A 19415-nucleotide genomic window follows, 5' to 3' on the forward strand; every position below is an offset into this window, starting at 1 on the left:
TATGACCAAACAATTTTTTTTCAATTACCTGTGCTCCATTACATTTATAAATTTTGTCCTTGTCCTAATAAACCTTATTTGAATGTCGAAACTTCAGTCACCAACCAATAAATGTATGAAGTACTAACAGTTGACATATCCCGGTGTACTCCTATAAATATGAGGTAAGCGGGGTAGCTTACGTCTAATTATTTGGACTAATCCCGGTGTGACCCAAATTCGACGATATAACGGTTACATATAGCAATATTTAGCAAATAATTAAAAAACTTATATAGCAAAAAATAATAAAATTTTAACTCGGCTGTAATTCTTTGAGATGATTCCAAGACCATAATCATCCATTTAAATTTAAACCGATAAAAATAGAACATCGTCGAATTTAGGTGTCGTCGAATTTGGGTTACGGTAACTAATGAAAGTCAATTTAATCAAAACTTCCGTACGTCTGTCGTCAGAATATTATTTATTTTACAACTGTGTGCAACTATTGATTTAAACAAATTAGCCAAATAACATTTTCATATATATTATAAAACATCCAAATGCCTAAATGTAATAAATCTTAACAAAAATAAAAATCAACACCTACCATGGTAGAGAACCGCTGCATAAATGACGCGCCGCTTGTTGCAATGACACGCCACTTGGTGAAGACCGTTTTCAAAAAATTAAAAAGGAAAGTAAAACTGCACTTCTGCATTGAAAATAAGGTGTCCCGTTTAAGGCATATTGTTCGGTAAACACGCGTTGCACGGGTAAGGACGATTTGCAAACGGAAGTGTTTGTGGCTCGTTGTAGCTCGATAAATAAAAAGTCATTTGCATTTCAATTACTTTGATTGGTTTTGTTTTTGATGAATATTGCGGTAAAATTGTTTTGAGGGGGGGGGGGGGGGGGGGGGCGGGGTAACTTCCCAAATTTTTGGAAGGGGTGTCCTGCTGAGACTTCCGAAATGTGACCCATTTTTATACCGGAACTCTGATAAAGTAGACCCATTTTGATACAAGATTTTTGAAAAAGAATACCCATTTGTATACGATACCATTGAGAAAGTGGACCCATTTCAATACAATAAGTTTGATAAACTGGACCCATTTAAATACTAGAATTTAATAAAGTGGGCACATTTCACACTAGAACAGGCTTAACAGTGTGAAGTATTAATAGCAATGGCAAACACAAATTACATTGTATCCTTTATACATGTTATGAAAAAACAAGGTCTATTATTTTTTTAAGAAATGAATGGGTAAACTTTCAGTTAATGATTACAGGACTTCTATTTGTTGTTCACGATGTGAGCCAACACATGTTATAATATACTTTTAATGTTGCTCTTCTTAAACTGTGAGCTTTTATTATGCCCCCACCACTATTGTGAGGGACATATTGTTTTTGCCCTGTCTGTTGGTTCGTTTATTGGTTTGTTGGTTTGCGTCAAACTTTAACATTAGCCATAACTTTTGCAATATTAAAGATAGCAACTTCATATTTGGCATGCTTGTGTATCCCATGGAGCTGCACATTTTTGAGTGGTAAAAGGTCAAGGTCATCCTTCAAGGTCAAATATATGGGTCCAAATCGCTCATTTAATATACACTTTTGCAGTATTGAAGATAGCAACTTTATATTTGGCATGCATGTATATCTCATGGAGCAACACAATCTGAGTGGTGAAAGGTCAATGTCAAGGTCATCATTCAAGGTCAAAGGTAAAATATATGGGGGGGGGGCATAGTGTTTCACAAACACATCTTGTTTACTAATGAACAATCCAGTTTGTTATAATCTGATTATTATTTCCATTCGTGGCTTGAGTTTCGTTTCAATGCTTCATTCAAACTACACGTAAATTAGTTGATGATGGGATTGCTGTCCCACACGTTTTAATCGGTCGTTCAACCGTAGCAGATGGTTCCTCACTCCCTATCGACGCCGCTAAATGGTCGCCAAATGGTCGCTACTGGTGGTCATGAGAAAATGATATTTATTAAAGAATAAAGTTTTTACTTACGATGCAATCGTGATTAATATTAATTCATGGATGCACACACATGTAGCCATACACAGGTTACACAGATTACACGCGTATGCTAAATAACAACGAAGTCATCAAAATATTATTTAACATGTTTTGCTATCATTTGGTTATAATAATCGCTTGACTGTAAACATGTGCTTGTTTTCATAGTAGTTACAATGAATGTATTACTAGAGTCTGTCCTGTATTGTTTCGCCCGATCATCTGCGTTTACCTTTAGCAGGCGCAACCATTAAGTTACATTCGTGTGTATGTCTTCGTTAATAATGAAGGCCACATCACTGCATTACGTATCAGTTTTTGTAAAACCGCATTGTATTTACGGAACACCATACTGTTGAAGAATATAATATGCAGTCATATGAGTTTTTATCTGCCAATTTAGATAACAAAATATCGATGTTTGACCTGAAACGAATACAAAATTATAGATTGCATTGAGGACTATTGATCCTGACTCGTCTAGTTTAACATGCCTTGCTGTTATATCAGAAAGAAAATCGTATAGTCATTGTACTGGCAAATACGCGTATCCATGAATTTAGTATCGATGTATTTTTTACGTTGCGTGAAATGTAAGAAATCGTGTACAATTTATTATCTTATACGATGATTACGAAGGAAACTGCTATGTGACCCAACGGGAGCTTTACATTTGTTAAAGGAAACAATCAGCTAAAGGTTTAAATATAAATCGATACCTACAATTTAGGCATGTTTTGCGTGTGGTCTAGTTTGAGGCATAGTTTTATTCTTCTGTATTTGACATCAACCCAAATAAAAATCCAGTGTATAATATCTTCATATACAGGCAACCCACTAGCGGCCCTTATCAACAGTACACACAGATCATGCAGATCAATTAATCAGGGCAGTAAAACTGTGATCTACTATGATAACCCATTTATGCCTAGCGTCTAGAAAAAAGGCCTTGGCAAACAGCGTAGACCCAGATGAGACGCCGCATGATGCGGCGTCTCATCAGGGTCTGCACTGTGTGCTTAAAGGAATTTCTGTAAGAAATATTCTAAATATAGAAATAAATATACTAGACATCCCTAATTTTGGAAATAAATTCATCCAATTTAGAAGGATGGGAGGTTCCACTAGGCATAAATGTGTTAAACTATGCCTTTTATGCTCGTCTGTCCGCTCATTTGTGCAGATAAAATAAAGCAGCATTGAAGAAGACCAAGGTAGACCCCACATATCTAGTGGATTTGTTATAAAATACCTCATACAATGATCGTTCAGTGACATAGACATATTTTTTTACGTATCAAATTACGTAAAGAGAATGAACAATGCAAAGTCAAACAATTTTCTGAAAAGACCAATGTATTTTGTTAAAGGGGCCTTTTCACAGATTTTGGCATTTTTTTAACTTATTCATTAAATGCTTTATATTGATAAATGTAAACATTGGATCATAAAAGCTCCAGTAAAAAATCAAGAAATAAATTAAAAAAAGGAAAAGAACATTACCCGGAGCAGGTTTCGAACCAGTGACCCCTGGAGTCCTGCCAGAGTCCTGAAGTAAAAACGCTTTAGCCTACTGAGCTATTCCGCCGAGTACATATTTTTGACGTATTTTATACGTTATATAAGCAATCTTCGTAGTTTCACAAAATTTAACGACAAAAACAGAACTCTCCAAATTATTCAATCGTTTCGCGTTGCAACGCTTTATAATTTTTAGGTTTTAAAATCGTCAAAAGATGCATATAATGGCTATATTAGAGCATGGTTAATGTTCAGTATTACTGTTTCCTCACAAATATCATAACTAAAACGAAAACTTACGAATCTGAAACAACTTTTTTCAATTTTGTCAATTTACCAAAGCGTGAAAAGATCCCTTTAAAGACTACCGGTAATGTTAGCAGCGTGGGTATAGACGTGTGCGTAGTTATTGTCCTGGTAGTAGTACATACATGCATAAGAGGCTCGGGGCAGACAGAGGCAATACCAGTTGAGGTTATAGGACAGTTAGAGGTGGTGGGACGTTGTATTAAGAATGGCATGTATATTATGTCATTATATAACAGCAATACAAAATTGCAAACAAGTAGATTATTACATGATAGAATTCTATGTTATAAATTGGGGCTATGAAAAAGCATCGTAACGATACGTCTTACCTCCCACAAAAGTGAAAATGGTGATTTCAGTTGCTTAAATTAGTTTTGACACACAAGTTTAGGGTAAAAACCATAATCCATTATATATTTATGTTCTTATAATTTTGAATATTTCATGTTAATTATAAGTCAATAAGATGTGAACAATTGCAAATAAGTAAATTTTCGCTTTGAACTATTGAACAAAATTGATCATCAATAAGTTAGTGAGTTGTGCCCGATCATACTTTGTAAAACAATTTTAAAACGTTAACATAAATCCTGGCTACGCCACTGACACTTTCATTGTTCGTTATCAGCCAATGTTCATGCGACATGACGTAACTTAGTAGTTTGCACTTTGTGTTCGGCGCGTGATTTTTAACAATTCAATTTTTAAAAAGTCACGTCGACATAGCCACATCTATTTTCAGAAAATGATAAAACTGCTGATAAAATAAGTCGTCCCCTCTTCCGCGGCCACGTATCTACTGGGTAGTCACTATTTATAATCACTCAATGCTCGTGATGCCTCTGCATGGTTAATTGATACCCTCCGCTCTTCGTGCGTGCATGGTATGGGACTGTACGAATTTAAAAGATAAATCATCAACCTAACTAGCTATATCTATTTTCGTAAAATGATAAAATTGTCAAAACATGTTGATATGCTATTTACCTCCTTTTACTCTCTCATTTTTATGAATTTAATACTTTTTGTATTGATTCAAAATGTACATTCAGTCGTTGCGATCCGACGGTGATTTTATGTCAAATGTGCATATAACATTACATTCACGGTTTATAACACAAGAACGTGGACATAATGTCAGAGAGTGCGCAACCATATTCGCGCACATTGGCAAACAACATGTGTTTATTTTGTAGTTTGTCCTCGTGTGGAATGTCTGTTGTAAAATACCAACAGGTACCAACCGATATACGAGTTAATCGCGTTATACATGTATGGTACACACACTTTAAGCCTTTTTACATTGTCAGCATTTTTTAAATGTTTTATTTATTTTGGATATATACATAATTATCAATGATGTACGAACCTATCTATCAACTACTTTTGCAAGGATTCAAACAAAGTAAACCATGGTCCAAAATTCCAATACAAATAATCATAAAATTTCTTTTGGCAAGAGTTCGATCGCAGCAATCAAGTCTGCCAATATTTTGTTCAGATCTGTGATGTCAAATCAATACGACGTTTAAAAAAATAAATATTTCTATGCACTTGTACGTCAGCATTTTTAACATTGTGATATCGATATCTGGCGAAAAAACTTATACAGGTCAAAATACGGTGGGAAAAAGTTGAGTTAACTCATAGTGTGTCATCTGATATAAAGCTTTTGAGACAGAATTCTTTGAACGTGAATTTGAACTACCTGCCGGGTCGGAGGGGGTATGCTGCTCGGGGTAGATAGACATAAAAGAACAATTGGGCTGTTTTACTACTGTTGGTTGGCAGGTGGCTGTGGTGGCCATTAATTGTCATAGGAAATCAATACACTAAGAAGCTGGTCAAACAATCCGCGCATTCTCAATCATTGATATGTCAGCTGAAAGAACAACATATTATGGCTGTGTGTTTCAGTTCACTGTTATGTATACAAACCCATGCTGATCGCTCTTTAATTCCAAGAGACTGCGGCATCGGTATCGGTTTTTCCAGGTAATTATATCAAGACTACCGGTATTACATAAAAACAATGTGGTTGTTTATATCAGGTGAAGAAGGGCTTGATCAAAAACTGAGAAATTACACGAAAGCAAATTAAATTTTAGATCGTACCGTAAACATTAAATTTTCAGAGCTGTAGCTCTTGTGTCATAAAATTTGTTTTGAAATTTTCAAACTACAATGTATGATGACTGTACGTGGTCACCATTCAATGCATTAACCATAGATGACGTGGCTTTATTCACAACGGAACCAGTACACATCCAAAAAATCCATGACAAGCTATCTGGACAGCAAGGCTGTATGAATAAATCATATTTCACTAAACTCCTCCCCTTGTTATATTGTTTTGAATCCATAACCCTGTTAGCTACCGTAATTCCAGTTCAACGAGTTCCGTGCGACATTCTCACTTCTCCAGCTTTCTTAAGCTCAATTCCATTCACATCTTTTCTTCATCATAGACACAGATCGGGGGCTTGACGAAGTTTTACTTCTGACACCATTGATGAAACTTTCGGTCATCCATGAACATTAAATTCTCGACGCTGTCAGTACTTTTTAACAGCATCACTGCAAAGCCAGCTCAGGAGCAAGTAAGACTGTTTGAAGTAACCATATTTTAGTTCAGTATGTACACAAGCTGCTTTAAGAAGTTTGTTATGGACAATTTTCGAGTCTATACAAATTCTTCATATGAGATTTGACTTGATTCGAGCATATTTAATCAAATCGCTGACATGGAATTATAATTCCTATGAGTATCTACACACGAAGCTTTAGTGATTTGTAACCTATACAATTCACTACGTCACAAGATGGCGGCCCACATGTTGACAAAAACATAAATATATTGCACAACACGTGTATTCGGCTTTTAGAAGAGTCCATCATGGGAAAAAACAAGCAACGCTCAGGAGTTGGTCGCTCACTCATCAAAGATCGATTTGGACAGAAAAACCGTACTGCAGGAGACAGTTTTGTGAGAAATTTGTTAAAATTAGCTAAACAATTCACATCAAATTCAATAAGAAAACAATTGGCAACAATTATCTGCGCTACCTAGACTAGAAACATTCCATTATCCCCACGCTTTTCGGAGAAAAAGTGGGGATATTGTGGCTATCTCCGTCTTCCGCCCGTCTGTCTGTCCGTCCACCTGCTCCTCCTACACTATAGTCAAACTTGTTGACGCTCTCAAATATTAAGCTACTTTTTATATTGGTAATATTTGGAGCGTACAACCAGGGAAGGACCTAACCAATGGTGGAAAGTTTTCCTTTGTCTATATTGTTGTGCAAGGATTTTGTGCGCAACATTCAAGCCCCGATATCAGACACTTAATATCAACCGATTGCAATAATATTTACATACAAGTTCCGGCTACCATAACTTTATATGTCTCTTTTTATGATTTTTGAAAGGCGCGACTTTATAGTTATGGACCAACCCCATTAGGAAAGTCAACCAGAAATTCCCGAAAAGTTGACAGTTAACAAAGACCTGTCCAAAACAGCTTTAAATGCAGTTATTGGCCCAAATCAACCACTTGATCGGAAAGATTGACATTTTTCACATTTAACTGATATATTCTTTCACAAAATACTATCTTAAACATTTAAAACTTATCTATTCTGCTCTTACATATCGAGAAAAACAGATGTGACAGACTTTCTTGAAATGCGAATCTCCCGAGATTTCACGGTCATATGACGTTATTTCTATTTTTAGTAACATACCATGTGCTCAAGTGTTTTCAAATTCAGAATGACATTACCCGGTATTTAAGATTATTCTGGCTTGTTTTGTAAACAAATTGTAGTGTTAATACAAACTCAATGTAAATATTATTTAAAACTACCTGATTCACACTGAAATCAGTCTTATAATCCACCAGACGTAAGTTGTTAATCACAAATAATAGATTTCAGAAAACGAAAGTAATGTTTACAATTTCCGCAAAAAATGTCAAGGTCGATCCGAAAGTATCCAAATGAAAACTCGTCACGTGACAAAGCGACAATGGCGTCAAAATTGTGAATTTCAGACTGATGAGCGTTATTTTCATCTATTGTAAGATGCATTTGAAACATTTGAACCTTAAAATATTCCCTGATGCAGTAATTTATATTCATTCACCAATATACGTAGAAATGTATTCAAGAAAATGAGCTTTCTTTGATTTATAGCGTGACATAAATATGTTACGACTCTGGTTGACTTTCGAGGTTGGCTTCAGTGTAAAGGTATGTCAATACTATAAAAACTGTACGCTAAAGTTTCTTTAGCTATTTACATACCTGTGTAGATAATTCATTTATTGATAATGTTCTGTAAAAATTATGTAATGACACTTTGAATTTTGTACGCCTGAGCAATTTAAATCTAACCACCAGGCTTCCTGAAAAGTCCCAAAAAGTGCCTGTCATTTGGACAGGCTGATGGAAAAGTTAGCCTGTTCGGACAAAAATTCACTTGACTGAACAGCGTGAGTATATAACTGAAGAATTAAGTAAAGTTTAACTCATATTTATTGCATGTGCAGCCTGTGTACAAGTACACTCGATAAATTAAAACAAAACTCTTGCGTTTTCTAGTGATTACAGTGTATGATGGACAACAGCTTTAAATTCTAGTCAGACTCAAAACAAAATAACATAACACGATTGGTGTTGCCTTCTTCATCCTGAAAGTCAAGACCATCATCAAAATCGCAATCAGAGTATTCGTCACACAGTTTTGCAATGTCATTGTCTTTGCTTCATAGTCTTTCGATTTTATTTTTTTTCCTCATCACTTACCTTTCTTTTCTGGCCTGGTCTAAAGCCATTGAAGAACTTTAACAACGGCATTTTTTGATGTGTAGTTTTTTGTTACAACCTTTGTAATTGTAATTGTAATATGTTGGACCAATGAAATTGATGTTTTCGAAAAAACAACAAAGGGAGAGCAGTCTTAAGAACTAGTGATGCGTTAGTTTTCTTAATGACAAAAAGGCTCGAAATTCACGAAAAAAGTGGTTCTAATATGGTGTTTTCGTTCCTTTGGCAATTATTAGACTTTTTGGAATTTAGTCATAATTTTTTGGCCTGCCACAAGGACCGGCAATATTAGCCTAAACCACTATTCAAATCTTCAATATCTCTCGATTTGCTCGCTGTGTAGATATAAATCGATAACACAGCCTCGATATTAAGGATGTGGTTTAAATGTGAAGAAAAAACGGCTGAAAATACAGTTTGCGTTCGTCTGTTGTGAGTGCAGAACATTTATAGTAAAGCGATGTTATTATACTTTTCTGGATTAATTGAGCATTGTTGTTTTTTTCTAAAGTGACAATTTAACATTTGCATGTTCTGAAATAATTAACATCTTTTATTTTTATACGGTACATAAATAATCATTCCGAATTCACTGGCTGATGCATTATTAAGATGACATTAATAGACAAATTACGCGTTCACGTTACGCCGTAATGCCTTCTTCTGATTGGTTGACATTTAAATCTGTTTCAAAACATGGCGTGAGGTTAGTAATTGTTTTGCGATTTAAGCAATTTTCACTCAAGAATTATTGCCTTTCTAACTTCAATTCGACGAAATTTGAGGTAAAGATGGACTTCTGTACTAAAACTGAATGAGTTGGTAATGTTATTTTGCAATTTTACGCAAATTGATGAAAATTTAAACTTACTGGTTTCCACCACGTAATTGGTCCTTCGCCGATAAGACGTTCCAAAGAATTTAGCCCATATAAAAAGTATCTCTAAATTCTTTGTGCGTCTTATAAAAAAGATTACTCCTACACTATTTGCACTAGAACCTTGAAACTAACACACATGGTAGCTATGAGCATATGTGCAACGGTGACAGCGACGGAATTTTGATCTGACCCCTGGGTGGGGGTTGGGGTGGGGCTGGGTCAGAGATTTTCTGCAACCGCAATTCGAAAAAGGCTCATAACTACTGTCTCCCTTCAGATATTGCTTTCATATTTGATATTCATGTGTATCTAGACAACACCTATCCATGCGCACACAATTTTTTTACCCTGTGACCTTGACCTTGAACTTTGGGTCAGTTTTCAGGTTTCAAAATCTGCGTCCGCGATTCGAAAAAGGCTCATAACTACTGTGTCCCTTCAGATATTGCTTTCATATTTGGTATGCATGTGTATCTGGACAACACCTTTCCATGCGCATATATTGTTTTACCCCTGTGACCTTGACCTTGAACTTAGGGCCAGTTTTCAGGTTTCAAAATCTGCAACCGCTATTCGAAAAAGGCTCATAACTACTGTGTCCCTTCAGATATTGCTTTCATATTTGATATGCATGTGTATATGGACAACCCCTTTCCATGGGCATAACATTTTTGACCCCTGTGACCTTGACCATGAACTTGAGGTCAGCGTTCAGGTTTCGAAATCTGTGACCGTGATTCGAAAAAGGCTCATACCTGCTGTGTCCCTTCAAATATTGCTTTCATATTTGGTACCCATGTGTATCTGGACAACACCTTTCCATGGGCATGAAATTTTTTACCACTGTGACCTTGACCTTGAACTTAGGGTCCGCGTTTAGATTTTGAAATCTATTATGTGGTTATCTCCGCCGTCCGTCTGTCCGTCCGTCCTGGCCACTATCTCCTCCTACACTATTAGCTCTAGAACCTTGAAACTTACACACATGGTAGGTATGAGCATACCATATGTGCCACAGTGCACTATTTGGAATTTTGATCTGACCCTTGGGTCAAAAGTTCTGGGGGTTGGCGTGGGGCCGGGTCAGTGATTTTCACTCATTTTTTTAGGTTATTTTACATTAACTTCTTCATTTCTACACCCATTTATTTTAAATTGATACTGAACATCTCTTATGACAATACGGTCAATCTCAACTATGCATGGCCCCATTACCAACCCTGGTGCGCCCCTGGGTCGAACATGCGGCGTGGGGATACGTGTCGGCCTCTGCCGCTCCCTTTCTAGTATGTTAAGATTGTTAAAAAATTTAAGACGAAACAAATAAGTTAAAAATTGATACCAAATCCCCATTCAGACTTAACTCAGATAAGTGTGATTTGCCATTCTCCGTTTTTAAATGGCTCTGTGAACTTACATTTATATAGTAGCTTATGTCCTCAGTGGAAAACGTTCTTCTGGCCTCTGCCCTGTGTGTTCACTTTCATATTGCTTATTCCCATTGCAGTTGCACACTTCTGAGCTGTCAGATGGCTTTGAGTGGGGTAGGCTCAACTTGCAGTCTGTCACTGAACAGAACAACCTGGATGACTTTCTGGCCACAGCAGAACTAGCTGGCACTGAATTTACTGCAGGTAGGGATCTCATAGCTCATAGCCGGCACTGAATTTACTGCAGGTAGGGATCTCATAGCTCATAGCTGGCACTGAATTTACTGCAGGTAGGGATCTCATAGCTCATAGCTGGCACTGAATTTGCTGCAGGTAGGGATCTCATAGCTCATAGCTGGCACTGAATTTACTGCAGGTAGGGATATCATAGCTGGCACTGAATTTACTGCAGGTAGGGATCTCATAGCTCATAGCTGGCACTGAATTTACTGCAGGTATGGATCTCATAGCTAATAGCTGGCACTGAATTTACTGCAGGTAGGAATCTCATAGCTCATAGCTGGCACTGAATTTACTGCAGGTCAGGATCTCATAGCTGGCAATACATTTACTGCAGGTAGGGATCTCATAGCTGGCACTGAATTTACTACAGGTAGAGATCTCATAGCTGGCACTGAATTTACTGCAGGTAGGGATCTCATAGCTGGCACTGAATTTACTGCAGGTAGGGATCTCATGGCTCATAGCTGGCACTGAATTTACTGCAGGTAGGGATCTCATAGCTCATAGCTGGCACTGAATTTACTGCAGGTAGGGATCTCATAGCTCATAGCTGGCACTGAATTTACTGCATGAAGGGATCTCATAGCTGGCACTGAATTTACTGCAGGTAGGGATCTCATAGCTCATAGCTGGCACTGAATTTACTGCAGGTAGGGATCTCATAGCTCATAGCTGGCACTGAATTTACTGCAGGTAGGGATCTCATAGCTCATAGCTGGCACTGAATTTACTGCAGGTAGGGATCTCATAGCTCATAGCTGGCACTGAATTTGCTGCAGGTAGGGATCTCATAGCTCATAGCTGGCACTGAATTTACTGCAGGTAGGGATCTCATAGCTGGCACTGAATTTACTGCAGGTAGGGATCTCATAGCTGGCACTGAATTTACTGCAGGTAGGGATCTCATAGCTCATAGCTGGCACTGAATTTACTGCAGGTAGGGATCTCATAGCTCATATCTGGCACTGAATTTACTGCAGGTAAGGATCTCATAGCCCATAGCTGGCACTGAATTTACTGCAGGTATGGATCTCATAGCTAATAGCTGGCACTGAATTTACTGCAGGTAGGGATCTCATAGCTCGTAGCTGGCACTGAATTTACTGCAGGTAGGGATCTCATAGCTCATAGCTGGCACTGAATTTACTGCAGGTAGGGATCTCATAGCTCATAGCTGGCACTGAATATACTGCAGGTAGGGATCTCATAGCTCATAGCTGGCACTGAATTTACTGCAGGTAAGGATCTCATAGCTCATAGCTGGCACTGAATTTACTGCAGGTAGGGATCTCATAGCTCATAGCTGGCACTGAATTTACTGCAGGTAAGGATCTTATAGCTCATAGCTGGCACTGAATTTACTGCAGGTATGGATCTCATAGCTAATAGCTGGCACTGAATTTACTGCAGGTAGGGATCTCATAGCTCATAGCTGGCACTGAATTTACTGCAGGTAGGGATCTCATAGCTCATAGCTGGCACTGAATTTACTGCAGGTAGGGATCTCATAGCTCATAGCTGGCACTGAATTTACTGCAGGTAGGGATCTCATAGCTGGCACTGAATTTACTGCAGGTAGGGATCTCATAGCTCATAGCTCGCACTGAATTTACTGCAGGTAGGGATCTCATGGCTCATAGCTGGCACTGAATTTACTGCAGGTAGGGATCTCACCTATTTACTGCAGGTAGGGATCTCACCTATTTACTGCAGGTAGGGATCTCATCTATTTACTGCAGGTAGGGATCTCTCCTATTTACTGCAGGTAGGGATCTCACCTATTTACTGCAGGTAGGGATCTCACCTATTTACTGCAGGTAGGGATCTCATAGCTGGCACTGAATTTACTGCAGGAAGGGATCTCGCCTATTTACTGCAGGTAGGGGTCTCACCTATTTACTGCAGGTAGGGGTCTCACCTATTTACTGCAGGTAGGGATCTCACCTATTAACTGCAGGTAGGGATCTCACCTATTTACTGCAGGTAGGGATCTCACCTATTTACTGCAGGAAGGGTCTCACCTATTTACTGCAGGTAGGGATCTCACCTATTTACTGCAGGTAGGGGTCTCACCTATTTACTGCAGGTAGGGGTCTCACATATAAGAAAGTAAATTTGAGCCTTGCTCTGGGAAATCTTGGCTTGTGTGCAGAGTTTCATCCCTTGTGTGCAGAGTTTCATCCCTTGTGTGCAGAGTTTCATCCCTTGTGTGCAGAGTTTCATCCCTTGTGTGCAGAGTTTCATCCCTTGTGTGCAGAGTTTCATCCCTTGTGTGCAGAGTTTCATCCCTTGTGTGCAGAGTTTCATCCCAGATAAGCCTTTGCAGTCTGCTTTAACAGTGAACTGAATTTTCACTAAGAAGATACTTCTTTTCAAATGAAGTAGTTTATAAAAGGGGAAAGTTTTCTCCATTATTAGCTTATGAAGGCTGCATTGGCTGATCAGGGACAACTTTTGACGTCCCTGTTGTCCTTTTTTACTTCTGTCATTACATTTTTCTGCCTTTTTTCCTTAACGCTTTCAGATATTGACCGGATATTTGTTGTTCCAGTCCATTGATTTTTGGCAGGTTTTGGTCACAAGACAAATTTTCATTATAATAACTGTTTGCAGGAGTTCTTTAACTTAACAAAACGCTTTCAGATGTGTAGCTTATTTTTGGAATGTGAGTCTACATACCTGACTAACAGATGAAGTGTGAGTTTCGTTCTGGTCCATTGATTTTTGGTGAAGAGTTGTCAAGACTTTTTATGTCCCCCACCACTATAGTGTGAGACATATTGTTTTTGCCCTGTCTGTTGGTTTGTTTGTTGGTTTGTTTGTTTGTTTGCCCCAACTTTAACATTTGCCATAACTGTTGCAATATGGAAGATAGAAACTTCATATTTGGCATGCATGTGTATCTCATGGAGCTGCACATTTTGAGTGGTGAAAGGTCAAGGTCAATGTCATCCTTCAAGGTCAAAATTCAAATATATGTGTCAAAATCGCTCATTAAATGTACACTTTTGCAATATTGAAGCTAGCAACTTGATATTTGGCATGCATGTGTATCTCATGGAGCTGCACATTTTGAGTGGTGAAAGGTCAAGGTCATCCTTCAAGGTCAAAGGTCATATATATGGGGACATAGTGTTTCACAAACACATCGCTTGTTTTTATTCAACTCTTGCAGAAATTGACCTGATTTTGGTGTGTGAGTCTACCTACATGACTTACTTATCAAGTTTGAGTTTCGTTCCGGTCCATTGATTTTTGACGACGCTATGGGCCTCTGACTTAGGATTTCCTTTAAAATAACACTTCCAGATTTTTTTCCGAACACTTTCAGATACTGTCCAAGGCACGTAACTTTGTCAAATATGATAAACCGTAACTTTGCCATACAGTTTTTAATTGGGATAAGCTGCTGTGTGGCTTGAAAGTTCAGTAGGTGGCATTTTTTCACAGCTCTTGTAAACTGATTTCCTCCCCTTTTGATGCCAAACGATTGAACAAGTATTTTTAAGTTTGCTGGTTATTTGTTTTAAAGTGGAGAGAATGGGTTGAATCCTGTAAGTGTTGTATATTCCTTGCCTGAGGTGGTTCTAAAAGTACTCTCTAATGTATGGTAGCAGTGGGTTAATATTGGGTGTGAATTTTACTTGAATACAGGTGTTACACATTATGAAGTCAAGATGAATGTAAAACTAACAGTGTTTAATTTTTTTTGTTAAGTTTAGTTGTTTGAGCTCAATTTATATGGTGACAGGTATTAGCGTACATAATTTATTTGACCCAGAATAGACTGAGTTTGCCAGAGCACAATTTCTAACACTGTTCCATATTTATCTGACATTCTTAGATACCAGAAATGCTGACCATCAAGCACACTTAATACTGTGATTTCACACAAGTTTAATGTTTACTTGGCCTTCTCAGAAATGACCTCTACCTTGATATGCTTGCAGAGAAGTTGAATGTGAAGTTTGTACCCCGTGACTCTGGCGGCTTACCCAGGGGTGAAGACCTGTTGGCCATACAGGGTCTGCACAAGCAACATGAGAACCTGCTGAGAATACCACGCAGGTACCAGCTTACCTAGGCTTCTTATTGGCCACCTTCCTATAGTACCTGCATACCAGTCATTCTTGTTAGACGCCTATCTATGGTGCCAGCATACTTGTTCTTCCTATTAAATATGGTTTAATATGACTTGGATCTTTCCAGGTGCTTAATTGATCAAAATCCGTTATCAAATTTCTTGATAATCCAGGGTTTTACAAATTTCTTGATAATCCAGGGTTTTACAATCACTAGCACTTGCCAGTCTGCCTGGACTGTCATTTTCCTTTAAGCTTTAGAATCAATCAAATCACACAATCACCAATCAGCTGGGCATTTTTCCTGTGTTTACAAAGAATAATTGAGATTGACAGTTTGTTTACGGTGTTTATCCCCAATTATTGAATGTTTTTTTGTAGTCAGATTTACAGTGTTTATCCCCAATTATGGAATGCAGTGTTAAATTATTTCACCATGGTATTCACATTGAAGATTTAATTAACATTGCATGTGTATAAAATTTAATGTAAACATTCAACACTTAAGGCTTCAGCAGATAGTTTGTCTTCCTGCATTTCACCAAAGGGGTTACTGTCTGCTTGTTTGTATCCAACATTTAACACATACTATGGTTACTTGGATGAACATTGGTGATCTTATGAACAGCAATGTGAGGATTACAACGTATGATGAAGGGCAACAAATGTGGCTTGTGTGAGATTGGTCACGTGATAATTTCAATGTAGTAATAATTGATATTAATACATGTATGTGTTGTTTATCCGACAGTGTGCGGGTTTCTGTTTCAGACCTCAATGGAGCTCAGAGATGTCCGCCTCTGAGCTGGATCAGAAGGAAAGACAGGCCTTCCTGGAATGGAGGAGATCCCTGGCATTGTAAGGCAGGCGGGCTTGTAATGCCCCTGGTAGGGTGGCATATAGCAGTTGAACTGTCCGTCTGTCAGTCTGTGCGTCCGTCTGAAAACTTTAACATTGGCCATAACTTTTGCAATATTGAAGATAGCATCTTGAAATTTGGCATGCATGTGTATCTCATGAAGCTGCACATTTTGAAAGGTGAAAGGTCAAGGTCATCCTTCAAGGTCAAAAGTCATAAAATACAATCCAAGGGAAGTAATAAGCTTTAAAAGGGAGATAAATTCTAAACCTGCCAAATGATGTATTGAAATTTTATTTTAAAGCTGCACAATAGGGGGCATTGTGTTTCTGACTAACACATCTCTTGTTATACATCATTCAATGTTTTTATCATACCACCACATTGATATCTTATTGATATCCTGTTGCCTGATATCTTTTTTTATATCACGGTCAACAGGAAGTTCATATATCAGTCATGTGTGGAGGCTACTAAGACGTAATTACAATGTTTGTTTTATTGTAAAACTGAATCAGATTTATCAAAACAAACAATTTGATACCAAGAGGTATTACATTTAATCCACAAACAGCAACAAAAACAGAAAAAACGTTTTTTCCAAATATTAAGAATGAATAAGTACATGCTGATGACGTCATGTAACAAACAGACTACTTTTTTGACACGCCTTCAAATGCAAACATCAAAGGTCAAAGGTTATGTCAAAAGTTTAGCTCTTATTATAGACAGACTAAACAAATAAAAACAAACAATAAAAAAGTAGTAAAAATAGTAAAAATAAAATAGTAACACACTTCACGATAAAACCCAATGTAATATGCATTAAATAATGAATTTATTTTAAATAATAAATTATTATTAAGGTTGCCGCATTATCTGACAAAGATATACAAAAACTCTACACAGACAACATTTTGGGTGCAACAACGCCAAAATCACTCCTGAATACCATTTGGTTAAACAACTACTTGCATTTCAGCCTACGAGGAACCCATGAGCAGTACAATTTAAGGTTAGCTAAATTTTTAAATGACAGCCTTTCAGTTCTAATAATGAGAGTATTAAATTAATCATTTGTTTAACCTCAAACATCTTGAATTTTACATGAACCGTCCTGAATACTTACTTAAAGGGGCCTTTTCACAGATTTTGGCATTTTTTTAACTTATTCATTAAATGCTTTATATTGATAAATGCAAACATTGAATCGTAAAAGCTCCAGTAAAAAATCAAGAAAAAAATTTAAAAAAGGAAAAGAACATTGCCCGGAGCAGGTTTCGAACCAGTGACCCCTGGAGTCCTGCCAGAGTCCTGAAGTAAAAACGCTTAAGCCTACTGAGCTATTCCGCCGAGTACACATTCTTGACGTATTTTATACATTATATAAGCAATCTTCGTAGTTTCACAAAATTTAACGACAAAAACAGAACTCTCCAAATTATTCAATTGTTTCGCGTTGCAACGCTTTATAATTTTTAGGTTTTAAAATCGTCAAAAGATGCATATAATGGCTATATTAGAGCATGGTTAATGTTCAGTATTACTGTTTCCTCACAAATATCATAACTAAAACGAAAACTTACGAATCTGAAACATCTTTTTTCAATTTTGTCAATTTACCAAAGCGTGAAAAGATCCCTTTAAATATAATGAAACAACTTCTGATTATTATACACATTTTTTAAGATTGGGCGATGTCAAACTCAAGACAGATGCTTCAGATGCACTTCTGTCAACATTTCCGAAATGAACATTTCTCTCCCCACCCACCTGGCAGTTTTACAAGCACAGTTTCCTGGCCAAAATCCAATAAATGGCATGTTTTTTGGAGCTGTACTTAACATACAGAACCTCAATATCTACGATCAACCACCACAGTAAACCATACGCGCAGTATATATTCCAATTCTAATGAAAACATCATTCAATTCTTTTCGATTGTTGTCACACTGCGAAGACATAAGCGACTGCACTGGCCTTGACGAGTTATCAAGTTTTGCCTTTAAAATGTATAATATATGCTTTCATTTTGTGTAATAAAGTATTGATGCTTAAAGTTTTTTTGCAGAATTAAAGAAGAAAGAGAAAGAAACAGCGTTAGTAAATTACATTAAATGGCGCTACTTTTCGTGTTGAATAACAATGCTAATTTTAGAAAGATTCACACGCGATTAACGAATGCAGCTGCTCCAGGGCGTAGTGATTATTTTTCATTATTTCTTGAAAAACGGGGTGAGTGGTGTCAGTGGTATGATAATCAGAAAAAAAGGTTACTGCCTGATAGTTTTGTAATATATTGAGCAAGCCTCGCCGTTATTTTATTCTAAGGTTTGCCTGATATATTACAAAACGATCAGGCAGTAACCTGTCATTCTCTATGTATCTTTGCACCACTCATACAGTATGTTTAGGGTCCCCTCTATAACAATGGGAGTTCCATTCAGTTCAAGTTGGACAATTCTCAGTATAGTCAGAGCTATACTACTCACCCAAATGTTTCCGTTTGCTTCGGGGTCCTTGTAATGCTCTTGTTTAGGTACAACATCTCAATAAACAATTATGAAGACAAAAACAATGTTTCCACTATGGGTATTCAATTGAAACTTCACACATGTGCTTGGGGTCATTGTTTGTGGTCACTGACCCAGTTCCATAACTCTGACCTCCAATTTAGCAGATCTATGCCCTTTCAATATCACTGTTTCTACAACAGTTATTCAATTGAATCTTCATACATCTATTCAGGATCATTTATTAACTTAAAATCTAGTTTTTTGGCATCTTCACATTTTTTGCTTTAATGAATATATATTAATCTTTAATGTACACATTTTCATCTTTAAGTTTACATGCTATATATATATATAAGATAACAAATAGTGGAGTGAACTGTCTTGGAACAGCTCTTTTATTTACCTGCATTTGTATCAACATTTTGTATTTTTGTGTATCTAGAAGATAAAATGAAGATGTTATTTACTAATAATTAATAACTGTATATATAAATATAACATATACAAGTATGATGTAATTTATTTTTAGAGAAAAGCTTATCAGAAAAATTAATGTTAATTAAATATTAGGAAGGTTTCCGACTAACAACTTAGGGGTGTTTGAAACATTAAGTCCTGTTAATCTCCTGATATGGTTTTCCATCATTGATAAAATGTAGGAGTCACTTGAATTCCTATGGTTATGCTTCCTGTAGAAACTCAATTTGCCTAATATGGAAAAAT

General features: G+C 37.1%; 2 protein-coding genes across 3 annotated transcripts in view; one reads left to right on the forward strand and one right to left on the reverse strand.

The window, feature by feature from the left end:
- The window catches only part of LOC127880667 (sacsin-like), a 60162-nt gene extending 59486 nt beyond the window's left edge, over positions 1 to 676 (reverse strand). Inside the window, exon 1 of the mRNA XM_052427998.1 lies at positions 593 to 676. The gene's annotated coding sequence lies outside the window, so the exon portion shown is untranslated. The remainder of the gene's footprint in view (positions 1 to 592) is intronic.
- A 5973-nt stretch (positions 677 to 6649) lies between these two features.
- The window catches only part of LOC127880722 (large subunit GTPase 1 homolog), a 34833-nt gene continuing 22067 nt past the window's right edge, over positions 6650 to 19415 (forward strand). For both annotated transcript variants that reach the window (XM_052428080.1, XM_052428081.1), the window contains exons 1-4: positions 6650 to 6842; positions 11070 to 11196; positions 15186 to 15303; positions 16089 to 16175. In XM_052428080.1, coding sequence (XP_052284040.1) covers positions 6753 to 6842; positions 11070 to 11196; positions 15186 to 15303; positions 16089 to 16175 — 422 coding nt within the window. In that variant the 5' untranslated portion in view covers positions 6650 to 6752. The remainder of the gene's footprint in view (positions 6843 to 11069; positions 11197 to 15185; positions 15304 to 16088; positions 16176 to 19415) is intronic.

The sequence above is a fragment of the Dreissena polymorpha genome, chromosome 5 (genome assembly GCF_020536995.1).
Source record: "Dreissena polymorpha isolate Duluth1 chromosome 5, UMN_Dpol_1.0, whole genome shotgun sequence".
In the NCBI taxonomy this organism is placed as follows: domain Eukaryota; kingdom Metazoa; phylum Mollusca; class Bivalvia; order Myida; family Dreissenidae; genus Dreissena; species Dreissena polymorpha.